This window comes from Telmatherina bonti (assembly GCF_933228915.1).
Source record: "Telmatherina bonti genome assembly, chromosome: 3".
NCBI classification, from domain to species: Eukaryota; Metazoa; Chordata; class Actinopteri; order Atheriniformes; family Telmatherinidae; genus Telmatherina; species Telmatherina bonti.
This window is the reverse complement of record NC_136621.1, coordinates 6,263,359-6,283,735: the sequence shown is the minus strand read 5'-3', so window position 1 is coordinate 6,283,735 and position 20,377 is coordinate 6,263,359. Positions and strand designations below refer to the sequence as shown.

General features: G+C 41.1%; 2 protein-coding genes across 4 annotated transcripts; both read left to right on the top strand.

The window, feature by feature from the left end:
* Positions 1 to 2,708: 2,708 nt before the first annotated feature.
* On the top strand, positions 2,709 to 6,876 carry LOC306774455 (uncharacterized protein). 3 transcript variants are annotated; one of them, XM_079264492.1, is made up of 5 exons: positions 2,740 to 2,978; positions 3,148 to 3,286; positions 3,360 to 3,521; positions 5,727 to 5,811; positions 6,421 to 6,876. In XM_079264492.1, exons 1-5 carry the CDS (start codon positions 2,912 to 2,914, stop codon positions 6,628 to 6,630), a joined length of 663 nt encoding a protein of 220 aa, XP_079120618.1. In that variant the 5' UTR covers positions 2,740 to 2,911; the 3' UTR covers positions 6,631 to 6,876. The 3 variants fall into 3 exon arrangements, with proteins under 3 accessions (XP_079120619.1, XP_079120618.1, XP_079120620.1); XM_079264493.1 differs by lacking the exon at positions 3,360 to 3,521 and having other exon boundaries at positions 2,709 to 2,838; XM_079264494.1 differs by having other exon boundaries at positions 2,964 to 3,286.
* A 4,179-nt stretch (positions 6,877 to 11,055) lies between these two features.
* atpv0e2 (ATPase H+ transporting V0 subunit e2) lies at positions 11,056 to 17,720 on the top strand. The gene is made up of 4 exons (XM_079238181.1): positions 11,056 to 11,185; positions 13,713 to 13,760; positions 15,042 to 15,140; positions 16,377 to 17,720. The coding sequence occupies exons 1-3, from the start codon at positions 11,082 to 11,084 to the stop codon at positions 15,133 to 15,135; spliced, it is 246 nt and encodes an 81-aa protein (XP_079094307.1). The 5' UTR covers positions 11,056 to 11,081; the 3' UTR covers positions 15,136 to 15,140; positions 16,377 to 17,720.
* The last annotated feature ends 2,657 nt before the right edge of the window (positions 17,721 to 20,377 follow it).

Below are 20,377 nucleotides of genomic sequence, written 5' to 3'. Positions count from 1 at the left end.
ACCATCACTGGTTTCGTAGACATCTAAATCTATCTGCTAGTCTTTGTATTCTATGTGTGCCAGTGAGTGATTGGCTAAATGGGACCGTGTTGATGGAACGTGAGTGGCCTGAAGCAGAGAGGTGGCTACTGGTGGGGGTGCTGGGAGCGGAGATGGTCATTGGAGTTGTGGGAAACATCTTCGTCTTGACAGTAAAAGTCATGGTAAGGTGGCTCAATTCTTTATTATATAATAGATTGAAATATTTATCATATTAAAGAAAGCACAGAACAGCATGTTATACCAAGACTGAAATAGATTAACCCTAACCCATCTTTGGTTTGCTAACACCAAAAAACTGATGTTTTGTTTGCATTTTCGTAATTCAAATATGAAAATATAATCATAAAGAATTAAGTGTGCTGCACAAATAAGCAGCTAACTCGTTGAGTTTAAACTAAGATAAACAAAGTAAGGTGGAACAGGAGCAAAACTAATGTGATAAAAACCCCCTCTGAAATCTGTTTGGACACCCCAGACGCCACGTCAGATGATTGACAGGTCACCGGAGGCGTAGTACAGAAAACATAGATCACCTGTGTTGTTAAACCAGTTTGAAGTAAATTCTAAAGGTAATTACTTGCTCTACTACTTGCCTCCACAGTGGCAAGTAGTAGAGCACCCCAGGCAAACATACAACATACAATTAGATAGTTAATCATCTTTTAAAAATCTTGACCTTTGGCCATACGTTTCTTGAAGAAATTTTGTCCCTGTGGAGCTCCTAACGATATGTAAGGCTACATAGCAGTGCTAATCTAGCTAATCCGCTTTTCTTAGCAACATGGTCCAATTTTGTTTGAACAGAAAGCTGTTATATGAATTTAAAGTAGCTACAGTGTTAAAATGTGAAAGGACACTGTCAGGTCAGACCCAAGTTAGACAGTCCAACGTAGAGCAAGTCACACAAGGATCCAGCCGACTAACCTGATCCTGCTACTGCCACATCAAGCTCACCATACTGCCCCAGAAAACAATCAACTTACCTTTATATGGAACTTCTTAAACTTGTTTTAAACATTTTAACTTGGTGATCCAGATTATTGATGTAAAGACATTTTATTTCTTGTGGTTCTCTGATAAGTCACAGTTATAACATCAGTAAATCTGAGTGTTTGGTAGAGGGAGAGAGACATTTCTTAGTTCATGGCCTACTAATAAATTCTTGCCCTGACTGACCCTGACGGAGTTAGTGAGTCTTTGCAAAACAGTTGTGGTGGTTTTTCAAATTCATAAAGCAGAGCAGTGTGCATAAAATCTTAAGTTATTCCCATTAATAAAGCCAAAATGTCCATACTGTGACAGACAGAGTTGGCCTTTCAGTCGGGAAAATAAAAGTTGAACTCTGTATCTGTGAATGTTTGTTTCTGTTCAGTTTCAGCACAGAATCTGCAGCTTAATTCTGTTGCTGTGAAAGTAAACAAAAGGCAAGGCACGTTTATTTGTTTAGCACCTTTCATGTACAAGACAATTCAAAGTGTTTTACATAAAACATTAAAAGCATTACAGATGGTGTAAAAATAAATATAAAATACAACACAAACAGCAAAACCACAATAAAATAATAAATTATATAACAATACTTGAAAGCAAGATTAATTCAAAGTTGCTGTTTCATGCAAAATCTCTTGAAAAGCTTGGTGTTATAACAAAACTGTTTATATGTTTATTATGACTGGACCCTCACTCCTTTATTTCATTTTTGTTTTCAGTGCAGGGGTCAATTCTGCTGTCATTACTGGTTTCCCTTCTTCAGTCTTACCATATCAGATTTAGGTACAAATTCCACTAGTAACAATACATCATGTATATGTAATCAGTTTATGTCCAGTCTCTGTTATTCTATTAGATTGCTACATTGTACCATACTGACCACACTGCCCTGTGCTGCCCAGGCTGTTCGCTCCTCATCATTTCTGGATCCATGCTGGCCATGGTCACTGATGGTCAGAGGTCACCGTGGTGCGAGGTGGTCAGCCTGCTGAAGTTTGCCTTCATCACCTCATCTATAGGAAGCATCGGTACTGCACAGCTTAACACACACACACATTCAGAGATAACTGGATCCCAACATGGAAGCCCCTTTGTGTTAAGAAGAGAGAAGAAAAGAGAAAAGCCAAGTTTGCATGTTGTTCTGTTTTCTAATGTTATCTTCAGATATACAATATATGTACAATACAATATATCAGTAAATATCAACATATAAAACTCGAAATGAAAACCCCTAAATTTAGAAAAAAAAAAAGAAAAAAAAAACCCTCTCAAATATCTTTAAATGTTTTTTATGAGGTAGGTTTTCAGATGTGTCTATGTAGACATCAAATCTGTAATGTGATGTTTAATGTGTACATGACGAGCAACAAATCAGACTTTTTCTGGAGGTAGTGTAGCCTTTTGTAGACAGATGTGAAAGCACATAATCTACTCTTCTCAGGCTGCATTCACATCAGGATAGTCTGCTAGACTCTGTCCAATTGGGGACTCGGCTCAGTTGTAGGAGGGTGTATCCATGCGGTCCAAGATCGTGTTCACGCTGCAGTTTGGTCAAATGAGCCAAACCATTAAAACAATATATCCCACCAGAGGTGGCGCTGCACGAGTATTTAGCAGAAGAGAGGACAAGACCGACATAAAGAAGAAAACTCTGTTTCCCCCACCTGCAAGTTAAACATGGAGATGAAACTATGGTTGTTTGGGGTTTTTATTGTGTCTCATGCAAGTATACTGCAGAAATACACTGCAACAATGGACGCTATATGAACACCAGACGAGGCAGAGGACTCTTAACGCCATCGCTATGTATTTACCCACAATGCAACGCTACGCCACACACAGGAAGTGACTTTTATGTAGTCCGCTTTCTGTATTCCTGATGCAAAGGCTAGGCGTCTCAGGGACAAAGACATTTAACACTATTCTGAACTTATTTACAGGATGCAGTTAAGGTCATTTTCTGTTAACAGTTTACAGGACTGTTTTTCTAGTTAGCTTCTGAAAAGATCTATTCTTTATCTATTAGAAATAGAAACATCAGCCCTGTTGCCTCATGAATAAAAAAAAATCTACAGCTTCAGGTTTGTAACTAAAGGCAAGTTTTTTACTTCACAGCTACACTCTGTGTTCAGCGGCTGATTGGAAAGAGCTCCACAAGAAGGCCTCTCTTTGTCGTCATGGTAGCAGCATGTTTGACTTCCTGGGTGACAGGCGTGGTGTTCGGGAGTGTCCCCGTCATCTACGACTGGATCAGGTATACAGCTTGTTGCGTGGATCAGCTTGTGCTTCAGATTCCTCTTTGACTGTTGTGGTCACATTGTCTTCAGGTATGATTCTGCAGAGATGCTGTGTGCCGTCTTCTGGGAGAACAGCTACTCAGACATGTTGGTCTACGTTCTCTGTGCTTTGTCCATCTGCATCTTCCTTCCCTTCATCCTCATCTGTGTCTGCTCTGCACTTAGTGCTGGCAGTTGCTGCTCCAACTGCAGGTAGCATCCCCAAACAACAAGGGAAGTCATCAGTTTTCATTTGGAGAGGTGAAATTTATCTGGTCTTCAATACCATAACAAATCATGATGGCAGTCTTTTGGCAGATCCCATGTAACATTTACTTTGCTTTCAACATTGCCCATAAATGAACTCCATGCAGTCACATTAACCGATAGGCAGCCACAACAGTGACCAAACCTCCCTTCACCTCACCTCTTCCTGTCAGATTAAATGCTTCATTCACGGCATCTAAAAAGTGAGTGGTTGAGACTGGTGAATCCAGGTGAAGCTATAAGATGTTTTTACAGAAGTGAAGACATTTGGGCAAAACATTTAGGGGAAAATCAAATTTTAACTTGATTAATGTAAGAATATTTAAAATTACCACAGGGAGCTGGGCATTCATAATGGAACAAGGCTAAGGCAGCAAGAGGAGAGGAAGGAAGACTCAAATCCAGGACTGACATTTATCAAATTAAGGTGGTGTGAGAGAATAAAAAAAAAAAGACAACTAAAGACAACTAAAAAATACTGCTAAACAAATCAACAACTAGACTCTGGTAATGAAAACACAACTAACACAAGTACGACAGAGAGCTTGAGTACCGAGGGACAAATTACAAGCCGGAATCAAGCATGGCAATTAACTGTATGCAGGGAACCGGAAGTGAAAAAGAATACACAAAGGGATAGACTCCACCAAATACAACAGGAAACAAAACAAGAAGACTCAAAGCCAGGCAAGACCAAAAACCAAAGATTATAAGAAGTCAAAACAAGAACTAAACCATGCATGACAGCATGTTTATTTATAGTGTCACTTCCACACTTTTCACAGCCTCATCTACTGCAGATCCGACTAAGTGTTTTCAATACCTATACAGCCAAACACTTATACAGTTTCAACAGAGCTCACTGAAGGTCCAGTTAAATGTGCAGCGTAATGGTGCAGTCTCAAGTAGAATCAAATCAAATCAATCAAAGATACTTTATTCATCCCCGGGGGGAAATTCAGAGTTCAAGTCAGCTCGTCCAAGGTCAGACATACAGACATGTAACATTCATTACAAAAGAACAATACAGAGCCGAGCTTAAGCCTAGGCCATGCAGCTAGTTAACCACCAGTGCTGCCTTACAATAGATAAGAACAGAGATGCAATAGGATCATAGGGGGTCGAGGGCAAAAAAGGTCATGTAACTCCGGGCTGCGGCAGGAAGACGCGATCGAAAAATACAGAGAAAAAAACCTCATACACTGAAGCACAGACTGAACAAGACACACAAAGTCCAGGAAGGCAGTGAGTCATGTGGGAGGGGACTAGGGGTAGATGAGGAGGGGGACAGAGCATCTATGAACATGTCTTCTTCCGTTCTCGGGGGAGTTGCGCCGAACCAAGGCCGCTGGGAAGCCGAATCCAGATATGATTGTTGTTTGGGTTCCAGGCGAGGAAAACAATTTGCCCTCGGCCTTGAGTCCTTAGCCGTTCTCAGGCAGGCAGCTCCAGACAGCTGAATGGGGGGGTCAATTTCCACCGATTCTAGCAGACATTTTCTCCATGTTGTTATCGATTTTGCGGACCAGCTCTGGAACCGCGGCCAGATGACCAGTATGAGCCAAACTGGTATCCTGCTTACGGTCGAGTCCGGTCAACGCAAGAGTCTGTGCACTGCTAGCCCGGCACATACCGTTGCAGAATTCTGGCAGCCTGCCAGTTGTTGCCAGAATCACACATGTCTTGCGGTTGATCAGGACTCCACCAGTACCAATCAGCAGAATCCCGATCACCAGTAATCCAAAGATGTAAACGTCCTCCACATCCTCAGAGGACAGAACCGCCAGACACATAGGTCTCCATCTGGCCCATGAGTCCTGAACGCATCCAGCCGGAAGCATCCCCTCAGGACATGCGGGCTCCCCTCTGCTCGATCTTCGAATGCAATTGATAAAAAAAAAATTGATTAATTGCGTTGAGAGACCAGCTGATCAAATCCATGATGTAGTTTGAGTGGAAGTAAAGAGATGTAAAAAGAGGCCCAGAGTCAGACAGGACAAAGTTGCAGGCCAGAGCGGGAGGAGAGGGAGGAAACAGGAGCGCAGATAAAAAAGCGCCCGCCTTCGCTGAGAGCAGGAGTTATAAGTGGTTGAATGTCTTTTATTGTGATGGTTAATTCTTCTTCATGCTGTTTTGTTTTGTTTTTCACAGCGATGAAGAAGCAGATCTGTCCGAGGTGGCTCCTCTGTTAGCGGCTTCATATATTGTCTGCTATACCCCCTTCTTTGTGTCTGAGGTACATAAAAAAACAACACAAACTAATTCCTTTCCCCTCATCTCCACTGCTGAAATGATGCTCTGACATGACCAGGCAGGAAATGAGCTTACAGGTGACCCTAACGACACACAGGATGTTTGGATGGTCAGTAACTTTTTGTGGGTGAATGTTCAAAGTGTGTTTATAATTCTGTAATCCAGTCAGTTTAGAGTTGAATAAACCTTTTTGACGAGAAGAGAAACACTCTCAAGAGACAAAAAGTGGTCTAGTTGCTCTTAGCTCACAAGACACCACCACGATACAGAGTTCTCGTCTCATTTAGCAGAAAGGCTCTCAGTGTCTGTCATGTCTACATACTGAACACTGACAGGTACCAAAACGGTGAATGTTTGTAAAGCTGGCTGAACATTCCTGAGACAAAAGCATATTTTGGGGAATTATACGGCTCCTTGTCTCCGGACCCACTAAATACATAGATTTTAATTCATTTGTTACTATTTGAATTTTGATTTTAGCCCATGATCATTAATTTAAATCAAACAATGTTAAGCATCACCATTTTTGTTGCCAAATTTAACACTAACCCACTAACCAACTGTTTTTAACCACTCTATTTGCTTGCTCCAGCTGATCCTGCTGGGAAGGCTGGATTTGGCACCAGCACCGGACTGGTTACGTACACTGTCCTCAGTGATGTCCTACCTAGACTGTGGTCTGAACCCTCTCATCTACTGCTCCAACCAGAACTTCCGGGAAGTGGGCCTGGCTCTGCTGTGGACCAAGAGGATAAAAGTATCAGAACCTGTCCTCACTGCTATTACCAAAACAGCGGTGTAGTCGTGACCGGGTTCATATGTATTCCTGCTTTAAAAATAAAAACATCAGCTATTCAATTACAATTTCCCATCAAGGAATTAATGAAATATTTTGTATTTCATTTCTGATCTTGATTTTATTAGGGTTGAGGTGTTTCAAACATGTGGCCAGCTGCCTGAACACTTAGCAAGAAAACACGAGTGTACAACCTTTTCCTCGATCAGTTGATAAGTGGGTACAGTATTTTAATAAACAGGCTTATTTTAATTTGAATGCCATTGTTTTATTTGACTAATTTTCATTGTTCAACATGTTTGTATTTTCAAATTATACAGGAAACTTTATTAAAGACATAACTAGAAAAATAAATTGGATATTTAATCTATCTAAATAAATTAAAATATTGTGGGATAATGGGATTTTTTTTTTTAAAGTTTCTATATAATTCATTTATATAATGCTTTGCAGTATATGAGAGATTGAATAGGCAATGGGGTAATGTCCCTGTATAAAATCACATTTGTGTGGCCAACTTCACTGTAGCATCACTTATTGTTTATTCTCTAACCTGGTCTGTCTATCAGCAATGCAACATTTTTTCTCCTCGAATCGGAGTCACCTCACGTTACAGTGCTGCCTCGGTTACAACGTGACACTCACTGACCTCACCATGCTTAAAGACATAGGCTCCAACTTATCAATTCTTTTGCATTAAAAAAAGAAAAATAAAGGACCCTTTGTTTTTTAATATTGCTATAGTACTGTTTTCAAAGCTTCAGTATTACAGTACTATACTGGTACCAGTATACAATGCAATCCCAGTGCCCAGTCTCACGGGTTACATTTTCAAATGATGTCAGAGTGCTGCTACAGTAGGGCGACAGGGTCAAACTTATCAGTCTTAGAGTGTGGTGTCCCTTTGTGATCTTCAAACTTTTTTATTATGACCTTTATTTTGTGTGACTTTGACTTTTACTTTGTCATTTTTTTATTCCACAAAATTTTGTGTCACACACACCTAGTGTACACTGAGGACATCAAGCACCTGGAATAGGGTGAGTCTATCCACGAACAAAGCCCACTCAGCAAGCTAAGTCCATTCATGGACTCTAATGCAGTTGTTAGAGTAGGGGGTTGACTAACAAAAGCTCAGTTGCTATTGACGAGGAACACACTCATTTATTTCTGGTAAACACCACATAACCCTGCTCAAAATAATTTTTATGCAAAGGTATGCCACTAAGGCAGACAATTTGCTGAAAGACAAATCAGCTGCAGAGTTTAGGATAGAGAGTGGAAATAGAGCCACCAGTAATGTTCTATTCAAATGTGTCACATTTAGATTGAGAGGAAAGCAACAAGCGCAAATCATTCAGATCTCCCAGAAGACAGGATGCGTGAAGATTGTCCCTTTATATGTTAGGCCTAGATGTTTTTGGCTCATGGCTTATCACAGCTAGAAACATATGAGGGGATCAGGTAGAGGCCAAAATATGGGCAGTCATTAGCATATGCATGAGTGCTCATGCAATACAATTAAGTTGTGGAATCAATGGACACTTAATCTTTCATAAATGCTCTGGTCCACTTTTTTGCTTTGTAAGGGAGGGCATGCAGAGAGCTGTATATTGACAAACTGGGCTGTCACAACAACAAAATCAATGCCTTGGAGACAGCAGATATGGATGGGGCTTCAATCCCCCCTTGCCTCACACCGGATCCTAAGAACGCATGATCGACATTAGCCAACGGATTTGAGATACAATGATTTTACCACATGAAAACACAAAACTTACTCATGAAGCATAAGTAAGTGGAAGTCAGATCATAGTGGAAGTCAGATCATAGTGGAAGTCAGATCAATAGTCACAAAAGACCACTCACAAGTTTCCACTGACTCCAAGTATCCTGAGATTCTCTCTTCTGCCATGCTGCTTACACAGAAGGTTGATATGTCTCCAGTGAAACCAGGCCAGTTCAGCAACAATTATCTGTCCGTAGCTAAATAGAGATGAGTGCAGCACTTGGTTAACATCTTCCAGGGACAATGGATAAGAGAATACCGAAGTGGACTCCGGGTTTGTCACAAGTGGATGATGCCAAAACCCAGTCTTCAAGCCTCTGCAGGACTGCAGCAAAATCAGTATCTGGGGGAAAGCACAGTGATTAGGAGACAATTGGACCAGCAGGAGAATGTTCGACTGAGTCAGCATTTTTGTGTTTTCTGAAAGTTGTTGATTGAGGCAAATAACTTAAATATGTAAAAATTGCTACCATAATCTCGCTCTCCTTCCATTGCAGTCTTCTTTAGAACATAGATATCAACTTAGGAGAATGGACAGTTTCCAAACACATTGACTGCCATCAGGAACTCTCCACTTCTCCATCCAGGTTGTGATCAGTGAATCACAAAAAGGGCAGATAATCAAAGTCACATCACAGTCTGAACATGAAATTGTAAAACATTTGCTCCACATCAGCTATCATTGCCTCTAAACCTGAAAAGCACACCTACAAGACTGTTATTAAGATCTGGGCCTTTGTAAACCACTTGGTATCATGATGGTACCATTATCATCGGCAATCCACAACCAGATTCCCAGGTTCCGCGATGTGCCATGCAGCTGTAGAAGTCAAAGCAGCTTTCCCCTGACAAGCCCAATAATAATGACGGCCGTCCCGTCGCTAAAGCCCTTCCACAGGTCACTGACCCACATGAGGCTTGGTTGCATCTTGGAGCAAGACCTATGATCCCGGTCAGCTCCACTCCATCCCAACTGGAACCCTGCTTCCCAGTCGGTCCACAGCAGGAAAGAGGAAGGCATCACTCCAGTGCACCAAAAGACAGCCACTGTCACAACAGGTTTGACATCCTTAGTCGTGAGGATTCCCCCCCTTAGGTGACGAGTCTCGGCCCAGCAGCTCACTGGTACCACAGTGCTTTCCTCCCCCTGTGCCCGAGCATCGCACCTACAGCAAGGCTAGCAGGTCTGTGCCTTTTTTCACCCTGGCTCAGCAACAAACCTCCACCCATCATACTGTTCGTCCCTCTACATCACCGCCACCACCTCAGGTAAAGCTTCTATCAAACTCCTCTCCAAACACTCTGATAAATGGAGACTCAATTGGGAGAAAATTGAGCTCCATATGGTTTTGTTAGATACATCAGGGATCATGGTCAAATGCATCCAAGGGGTTAGAGCAGGCGACATTGAATTAAAACTGCTGGCTACTCATAATTATAAATAAAACAAGATTATTATCCATGTTCTGTTCGGGACAGGTTTCCCGGGACTGGCAACCTGTCCCGGGTGTACCCCGCCTCTCGCCCAAAGACTGCTGGGATGGGCTCCAGCTCCCCAGCGACCCTTAATTTGACTAAGTGGTTTGGATAGTTAATGAATTATTCATGTTTGGGGAAATGACACCCGGTTACACCAATCAGAGATCACTAAAGTAAATGTTGCCTCAGTGTGAGACAACCGTCGGTTGTCTATAAGATAAATAAATTATACCAACTGCATTAGGAGTTTTAAACTGCAGGTCACTTGGCAGCACTGCAGTTCAAACAAACATAATTCTGTACAGAAATCTCTGTGAGCTCTGAGATGCCTCTTAAAACCATTTCAGTAAATACAGTTCATTAGCATTCCACCTTCGCCTTTATTGGGCTGACTGAAGAGAAGTAGAAGCCATTCCTGTGCTTATTTCACATTTTATAAAGTCATGGATTCACGAGTTAAAGCAAAAGTACCCTCTGGATTCAGTACAAAGTTAAACCCATGAAAACATCATAGGCTTCTTCCATCTGGGATGGCACTCTGAACAGTATGTTTGGAGGATCAGAAGCTGTCATGCAAACATCTCTTTCAGAGAAGATATTGTTTATTTCAGCAAGAAAAGGTTAAGTCACATTCTGGATTTATTATTATAACAGTAACATTCCACACTCCACTGGCTTAACTTCAGTCTGCAAACAGTATGGGATGAAAAACATCAGCTGGCATTTTAAACCAGGCATGAATGACTAAACATTTTCTAGATCTACAGCGGTAGATGGGCTCTCAACTCAAGATTAATGTTACTACAAAAAGTACATTTACACAGAAGGACACACTTTTTAAAATTTGCTGCTGCTAATAAATAATTTTACGTCACCTTGTTTGACTCCAGACAATTTCCCTGCACAGGACGGAGGACTGAGTTGAAGAGAATATTTTATGTAATCTATTGGTTTCCATTGCTAAAGGTTCATTTAATTCCCCAAACCTTAATGCTGACGGGCAGTTAGCCACACCAATCAGACACTGTAGTTTCAGAGCTTTGGACCAATCATAGGCCACGTCTGCTTAGTTGGGCGGGTTCAGATCTGAAGCGACAGACACTGTCAGCAGCCATTGATGCGCTGATTGTCCAGAAGGACAAACCGAAAGAAAACTCTTTTTTTTCTGAGGCCGCTGCTGACTGAAGTCATGGTGTCTCACTCCCTGGCCCTGCCGATGATCTGCTTCACCACGTTGTGGGGGCTGGTGGGGGTCGTGGCTCCGTTTTTAGTTCCGAAAGGACCCAACCGCAGGTAGGTTTTATGCTCCACGCGAATTGGTCGCATTTAACGGATTATTTTAATGTTTATTTATTCTGTAAAACGGGATTAATGTGTAGGTTCGTTGTGCATTTCAGCCTTTAAAACATAAACGTGTCGTTTTGCAGTGTGTTTGGGTTTATGTGATGGAGGTCGTGTCTCATATTAACCCTCCACACGTCGCAGCATCTTCCGTACCCAACCCGCTGGTCCCACCACACGAAGCAAAGACACTCTTTCTGCCATAAAAACGGTGTTTTTATGTAAACTATGTTACTGATTAATCCCAGTAAACAAGCACCGACGTCACCAGTGCGTAGACTGGTGGGAGCAATGGACCATTTTGGGTTTACCAGCTTGCATCTCTTCAGCTGTGGCTCTCATCATTTTAATCTCCATAATATTCACAAGGCTGAAGTTAGCTTCCGATTCGAAATATGTGTAAAGGGCAATTTCACTAAATATTTGGAAAACTAGAGTAGACTAGACTAGTTTTACTAGGAGTAAAACTAGACCAGGTCCTGACAAAAAACTACAAAACTTGGGCTCTTCAAACCTGGACTGAAATGTTCTACGTACAATGCAGATTCTAGAAAATGCAGTTTCTGATTTGTTTTCTGATTTGATTAGCAAGTTGCAGTGGCCTGAAAGACTGGGCAGATACATATTATAATACCCAGCAGGCTAGTAACAATATCAATTAAATTCCAGCATGATATCTATATTTTCATTGCAGAGGGAATTTTTAGACAAAGAGCAAAGGAATTTTAATGAGAGCTCAGCTGGTTTTGCTTTGGAGTTTGTTTTTCCTCAGGCAATAGTGTGACAATGTGGAAAACTGTTATTTTTTTACTTTGTGACATTGTTTATGTTGTTATTTTATATTATCTACAAACGAAACAGCTTTTAAAACATTATTAAAAAGTTTCATTTGACAATAATCTTTGTACTGTTTTTTTTTTTTTTTTAATTACAAATCCTTATCAACAATCAAAAATAAATGAATGATTGTGAAATTGGAAGCATAAAGCATCCACAAATAGAATGAAGGTTTCACAAATCAGAAACTATGCTTTGATGACTCTGCATAGTATGTAGAATATATCAGTCCAGTTTTGAAGAGTCCAAGTGTTGGAGTTTTTTGTCAGGACCTGGTCTAATGTGGTCCAGATGCCAAAAAAAAATCATAAAAGTAGTCTAATTTGCATTTTCACAAACAGAATAAAGGTTTCACAAATCAGAAACTGCATTTTCTTGAATCTGCATAGTATGTATAATATTTCAGTCCAGGTTTGAAGAGTCTAAGTCTTGTAGTACATTAGAACTGGTCTAATGTACTCTAGTTTTCCAAAAATTCAGGGGAATTGGCCTATACACATATTGCATCGGAAGCTGCGAATGGGAAGCTAACTTCAGCCTCGTGTCTTATTCATAATTTACCAAGAGTTTTTTTATCCTATCATTTTCCCTTGAGCTGTGTTTTTGGCTGCTGCAGAAGCTTCTTGACAACACAGAAATAAAGCAGCAGATTTGCATCCGTCTTGGAGGCAGTGGAGGTACAACCATAGACTCTGTAGGGCAAATCACATCCCAGAGAACAGAGAACTGGATGCAAACACATTAAGTATGCAGATTTAGATTAAATGTACCAACCTGGATTAAACTTTCATGTACTGATGAGAACATCACTTCCCTCCACCATGTTGTGGAAGTTTGGACTCTTTTCAGACGTCTTAGGTTTGCCATCAAATCCCACAAAGTTTCTTTTTTATTTATTTATTTTTTATTGTTCTTGTAATAAATGAATGAATATAATATATCCTTTTGCGTAAGCATGATATATTAGGTGAATTAATATTTAGATATTTAGACATCTTTTCTTTTCCTTTTGAAACATGCAGAATATCTTCGTTAATAAGAAAAAAAATCCACACTGGGGGAGAGATAATATGTTTGATTTGAGGATTAAAACAAAATGTTTCTGATTTTCAGAATCAAAACAACAAATGTTTGTTAAACATATATGTTTAGTTTGATGTAGTTACAACCAGCAGACAGCACTGTGACCTCACAGCAAAAAGGTCACTAGTTCAATCCTGAGTTTGAACTGTGGCCTTTCTGCATGAACAACTGATGGTCAGTAGTTTTTAACTTTGTAGCAGGTATAGGAGCTTGCACCAAACACCAGGTACACAGCCATGTTTGCAACCGAAACCATTACTCATGAGGAGCCTGAAAGTGTGGCCGAAATGGCAGCGAAAGCCGGCGTGACGTCATGTGTGCTGTTTCTATAAAACTTCCCATCACCACGTTGATACAACAGTCCCCTAATCTGCATCACATCCACACAAATCTCATTCTCAAGTCATTTTGTTATGAATGACATCTTGAACACACACACATCCACCATCTCGCCTGGACTGATAAGTAATATTAACTAGAAAAATGTAATAAATAATTAAATATCCCAGTGGTTTTAGGTAATAGAGGTGTGACTGTTGTCTCTCTTTATTTTTGTCAGTGTGATTGTCACCAGTCTCATCCTCACAGCGGTCTGCTGCTACTTGTTGTAAGTACAAACTTTTCCTATATTTGCTGTGAGAAAAGATCACTTGTTGATCCTAACCCGTCTTAAAAATCCAACATCAGACAACCAATGTGACTGATCCTACTGTGTCATTACAGTTATCAGTCTCACTCATGGTTTGCTCCACTCTTCTTTCCATCATTTCTTCAGTTAACTGAGGTTTGCAGCATTCATGTCTGCAGCTCTCAGGTGTTTACTCAAAGACTGCAAGGCATCCCGGTCCTGTAGTTGCAGAACAAGCTCAGATTGTCCACATATCTTCACGTCGGTGTGATCTGTTCAAAGGACATTATTCCAGAAATCTTGTGGTTTGTTCAGATGACAGCTTTTAAGTCATGCTGCCAAAGTTTTCTTTGTTTTCTAAGAGGGAAGAGACTTTCTCCTGCAACACAAACAAGTTGTTCAGCCTTTTTCTTATTGGAAAGCCATAAACTTTAGCATTTAGCATGCTAACCAAGGCCTGGGGAGTCTTGGGTTTTTTCCTCAGTTTGGATATCCACTCCGGGGAAGATTGGCAGCTTTCTGGAATGTGTTTCATCTGTGAATAACCTTTCTTTCTGTAGGAGAATTCAAGATAGTTTGGAAATGACCTTGAAGTCTTCACAGATTCATGGGCAGCATCAGCTGTTCCTCTCAGGGCCATTGCTGATGTCTTTCCTCCCTGGCATTGTGTTAGCACACAAAGCAGAAAGCTGACAGGACTTCTGTTTTTCCCACACTTACTGATCCTCCTGAGACAAAAACTGCCACAGAATAAAGAAAATTAAGTGATTTCAGAGAAGCATTAGATCCATGAGAGCTTTGGTTATTTTTCCACCACTAGATGGCGCTCCAGAAACATCTTTCCTTGTTTTTGTTTTTACTTACAGTAACACAACACTTCAAGGTTTTGTTTTGTTGTTTCTTTGTTTGGGAAGCTATAAAAGAATATCTGATACAGTCAGAACTGCCTGTCCAGGCGGTGAAATGCTGGTTAGTTAACCAGTTAGTTAAACTATACGCTGATTAAATCACTATTTGCTGCAGATTGCAACTGTTTAGAAGCTGTTCTGTGCTCCCATTCTCCTGCTATCACACTGGTGATGACACATTACCAGCAATGAGCTGAACAAGGGAGTAATTAATGCAATAGAGGTGCAGATTTGTACAGCAGAGAGGACGATGGCAGGTTGTTTTGGTTGTGATTGACTGACTCGTTGACTGACTGTATTTATTGTTGAAAATGGGAACGCCATATCTCCATCCCTCTTCTCTCTTCCTCAGCTGGTTGGTCGCCATTCTGGCCCAGGCCAACCCCCTGTTTGGCCCTCAGCTGAAGAACGAAACTATCTGGTATCTGCGCTACTTTTGGGAGTAAACAAGGTGAGTTTGTCTCCGAGTCCTTTAACCAAGCATCAAACCTGATAGCTAAACCTAAACAGAAGGAGTCGGATTTTCATCCAGAACCTTTGATTGTGGTGATGTTGTCAAACTGTTAAAAGCTGTCTCGCTTATATTAAGTTAGTCAGGAATGGTTGTGTTATTTAATCTTGAAGTTTGGCATATTTAGGGGCATGTCCTTTTGATTGGTACCCAATCCCCCACTTCAGGAAGGAGGAATGTAGAACAACTGCGGTTTTTAGCCGCTTAACAACGTGACTTAGCTTTAGCCCGCTTACCTCCATTATCTGGTTAGCTCCTGTTATTATCGGGTTAGCTCAGTTAGCTCTCAGCTACAGTCAGCTCGGAGTTAACACGATGTCGGTCTTCCACCATGACGCTCACAGCCCCCCTCTCAGTTCCACCTCTTTGCCCAAATTTGTATTTTCCTGGCGAGATGACACGCATGCCCCTGCCAAGATGGCGATGGTAGGAACTGCCCACCGAGCTTCACTTCAGCTCACCCTGGAGAGCGAAGGTCTGGCTTCTAATGGACGATGTAAGGAGCTTCACTCCGCTAGATCTGTCACCTCTTTTACACTCAGTGGAACCAGACAGGAAGCTGAGTGTTTGCTTTGAAGTTGTTTGCAACGCAGTGTTTCAGCGTCACACTCTTAGCAAGATCTGTAAATGTGCACAACTAAAGACTTTGTTTGTTGGATCCATTCATACAATATAATTTACATTTTTAATGTCTGAAAAATTTACAGCTCTGAAATCGTGGCGGCTTTAATGCCGTTACATGTAGTGGAAACCCTGCCTTTTCCCCCCAAGTAGGCTGTGGCAACAGAAATGTGATTCCTCTTGGCTCCTTACATGAACGATCAGCTGTTTTTGCTTTTTAGGGACAAAGGTGGTCAAAGCAATTTGTAAAAGTGAAACCCTGAAGCTTTTATATAACAGACTGGTCATGTTTCCACAGTTTGCTTCAGAGAACCATTCAAGCTCAGGTAAACCTGAGGACCAGTTCTCACGTCATACCAGTGTAACCGGTTCACGTCCAGTTCTCTTTACGTGAACCAGGTTCTTCAGCATGTGAACACCAGGTGTCTGACTGAGGAAACGTTCTTGTGTAGACTTGATTTTATTTCTGTCTGTATAATTTTCAAACCACACTAAGAGGAAAAATATAAAAATGTGAAATAAAAAGTTTTTGGTTTTCATTTCTGTTCCTCGCAGGACTGGATGTGACGTCGCTCATCATTCCTTTTACCTGGCTTGCTGGACTTAATTTAACTTCACTCCAAACCATCACCCACCTACGCCCAGGCTGCAGATGTGATGGATTATGTAAAGATTATTGTGCTGCTGCGGGTTTTAAAGCCACTCCAGTGAAGATGAGTAAAGGGAAACTCTTCGTGTGTCAGACGTAGATATTGATATTCCATTTTGAAAATGTGCGATTGTGAGTTTGACTGTGTTCTTTCTGTGTCACCAGGAAACATGAAATTCTGAGTGTATTTATTTTGGCGTGTGGACGCCACTGTGAGCGGTTTGTAATCACCCCGCTGTCCACGCTGTCTTGTTATGTAACTGTTATTATCTGTGATGTAACGCTGTGTGTGAAAGCTCCATCAGTGTGGGTGTAGGTGAAGACCCATTCCCTCCACTTCAAACCACTTCAGCATGAAACTCCCTCCCACACTCTGTGGAGGTCCTTGTTGCCATGGTGATCTCATTACCCAATTCAGTCCTTCTGCACTTGACCCCTCCAGTTGAAATTCCACCCAAATCTGGTTTTGTGCAGACGCTCTGCAGCTCAGAGTTGTTTTCATCACTTCTTCCTCTGTTCAGTGACGCTGAGATCTCCACCTTCCACGTGTTCCTGGGGAGCTCCAGGGTCCGCCTCCTCTTGGTGTGACTGCCTCTGTTCATGATCTGCTCAGTGAAGCCAGTCTGGCCTAATCATCTGACTGATGGTTTTCATTTCAAAGATTCAGATTTTTCTGAGCAGTAAAACTTGCAGGACATAGCAGAAACGGTTTGTTTACCTCCACATTCCTGCATCTGCCATGCATCTTACAGGTGAGTTATTCTGACTCACCTGAGTCCTTCTGATGCTTAGAGTCTCATCTTCGAGCCACAACTACAGATACACCTCCCCCTCTTCCCATCTCTAGCCCTTAGCACCAGCCCCAAACCACTCGTCCTCCCCGATCTCCAAAACCACTTTGCATCAGCCAAAAAGAGATAAAATCAAAATACAGCTACTTTTTAGAAAGACCAAATTGTGTTGTATCTTTTGTGTGGCTGTGGTTGTGGCTCGTCTCCCAGACCGGATCAGGAGCTCACACAGAACCAAATCAACCAGAAGTTGTTGCTGAAAGCTCAGAAAGTGGATCTGCAGGGTTAGAAATGTTGGTTTCTCGGAGCAGTCAGAAGGTGTGAGCATCATAAAGGTGTGTTTGCATGTGTTTAATCTCTGAGGATTCCCATCATCATGGATCACTGCAGACAGTCACTTATCCTGTGAGTCATCTGACACCAAATCCATCAAACTGGAGGAGGAACAGCCGAGACTTAAGCTGTCTGCCTCCCTGCAACAGATCATCAGATCTGCTGGTTCATTATTTTCTCCTAAATCTACTCAGTTCTGATAACAGGCTGTAGAGATGAAGCTGAATTGAAATTGTCCTGAGAGTCACCATGACAACTTAATCCAAACCAGTTCCTTTTCTAAATGCTGACTGAGATGAAATCCCGCTTGTTTAGCTGGTGAGAGTGTCGTATGTGGAAAAAAAAAAATAAAGATATTTGTCTCATACAAACTGTGTATTGAATTATTCAAGTTCCTCCAGAGCAGAAACTTAAAAAAAAAAAAATGACTTAAATATTTTCTTTAATGTTTATGAAAATTATTAATTCTCTTAAAAAGGGATGCACTGCACATATTGTATATAAATAAAGAATATAAATGCTCAGATTCAGCATTGCTGTTAACTTACATGTGTTGTCTCTTGGAAGGTCTAAAACATTCAACAATACAGAAACAATGATACAAACAAAACAAAGTAAAGTTCAAGCTGGCTGTAATATCGTATAAAGGGCATTTTTCTAGTGAATAAGCTCAAAGTGTAGTTGTAATAATACAATATAGAACAAGCATTCAGTTAAAACAAAGCTACTTTTTAATTTGTGCTGCAGACCATCTGTCTGATTTATTTGACCTCAGCAGGACGTTAAATCACTGCAATGAACTCTAAAGCTATCTTGGACTTCTTGTTTCTTTTTCTCACTTTTCACTGCGTTTGTGTATTTAGATGCACTGTAAAATAAATGCTAGTTAAATATGGCAGCTACCATCTACATGGACCCACAGAAAATTGATGTACTGTATTTTTTTTAACCATGAAGCATACTGGGTTATAAGGCACATTTACACCATGGTCGGTGAAAATCCACTGGTAAGCATTATTTTCATATGTGCTGATATTGGTGAGTTAAATCACTGTTCAGGGGTGTCACCATCGCGACGCGTTAATTACTGTTTCAGATCAACTGGCTTTTGACTGGTAAAAGTTCTTTTATGGACTTGAATCTGTTTAATGAAGTTCATTCTTTCATTCATTCTGACGTCATACCACCTATTCTTAATTTATATATTTGTTATATTTATGTTATGTAAATACTGGAATATTGTAATACTTGAATGGGTACATTGGAGCTCAATAAAGATCCATGTTTTCAATGAATGTCAGTTTGAAGTATTTCAAGAGTATTCAAGTAATGACAGCCAACTACGATTGTTTCATGTTTGATTGAATTATATTCTCTGATGGGTGCAGTGGTGGATGAAAAGTATGTGCTGATGCATAATTTAAGCAGACCTTTTAAATCTGTGAAATATGATGATTATTATATGGGCCAAATCATAATCATGTTTAGTACTAAATGGGCAACCAAAACTAGTTTTGACTAAAACATTGATATTATTTCCATTCATTCAGTAATCAACTTACTGTAAACAACATCTATGATAGTGCCCACTCCCACAGATTAGAAGCTGGCAGGGGAAATGAAGGAGTCCAGAGATACGCTGGAACAAAATGCTCCAGATTATGCTGAAAGTGGTTCATTCCTTTGTTTCATATTATAAAATGAACGAACATAAACGAGAATTCTCTGACTCCAGTTTATTTACTGGGAACATACTGGTGTTCCTGTGTGTCCCAGCTGGGTTGCAGCGCCGCAGGTGTGGTCGGAGAGAGGGGGGGGCAGTGGTTCCACCTTGTGCCCTAGCTGCGGTGTCCTCGCAGAGGAACCAATAACTGCCATCAAGGAGGAGGTGCAGGAGATGGAGAGAAATAAACACCACCCTGACAGAAACCACACTAAAGATAAACTTGTGAATAAATCAGAATTCTCCACCTCTGATGTGTTGCATCACTTCTAGACGTAAAGCAGCAGCGTTTGCTTCCAACGTGAGAGGATGATTGACAACACAATCGTTCAGATTGGATGATTGTTCAGGTGAACACAGGTGAAGCGCTGACGCCATTTAGTGCCATGTTATGTAGCGTCTCCACTATCTGCACACATCTGCAGCTGTACAACAGGTTTCCTCCTGGGCAAGGAGGCACCTCCACCTGCCTCCATCTGCCCGATGGTCGCTACACCACGGCGTGTCTGGTTGTAGAGAACATAGTTCTGTTAGTCTGCGCTCTGGGTTGGGAAAAGGGGTGAGCAGCCCCGACCTGTCAGTCACTTCCCTTTGGAAGGACGCCGGCTCGACTCCAGGGTCTCCATGCGCCATGTTCATCTGCAGGGACAGATAAGCCACCGTGCACCTTTACGCATTTGGGTGCATTTTATATCCAACCATCACTTCAAGTTTTGTATCTGCAGGTTGGGGAAACACCCTGATCAGCCTGATGATGGGCAACCACGTCATTTTAATGCAATTATTCATTTAGACTTTTGTTATTATGGCTGCTTCTGTATGACTTAACTGTGTGAAATGGTTTTTATAACACGTAGAACTGCTTCGTTTCAGAACAGATTTTAGTGGTTTATGTTTTACGTGGTGGAGGAACAATATCAAATTTGCGGGGTTTTTTTGTTTTGGTTTTTTGCAAATGCTGTTAATGTACGGCGTTCTGCATAAAGGTTTATATTTGATTTTGAACAAATGTATCAAATTTCACACAATTTCTTTGGTTTTATTTTCTGCCTTTGGTGTC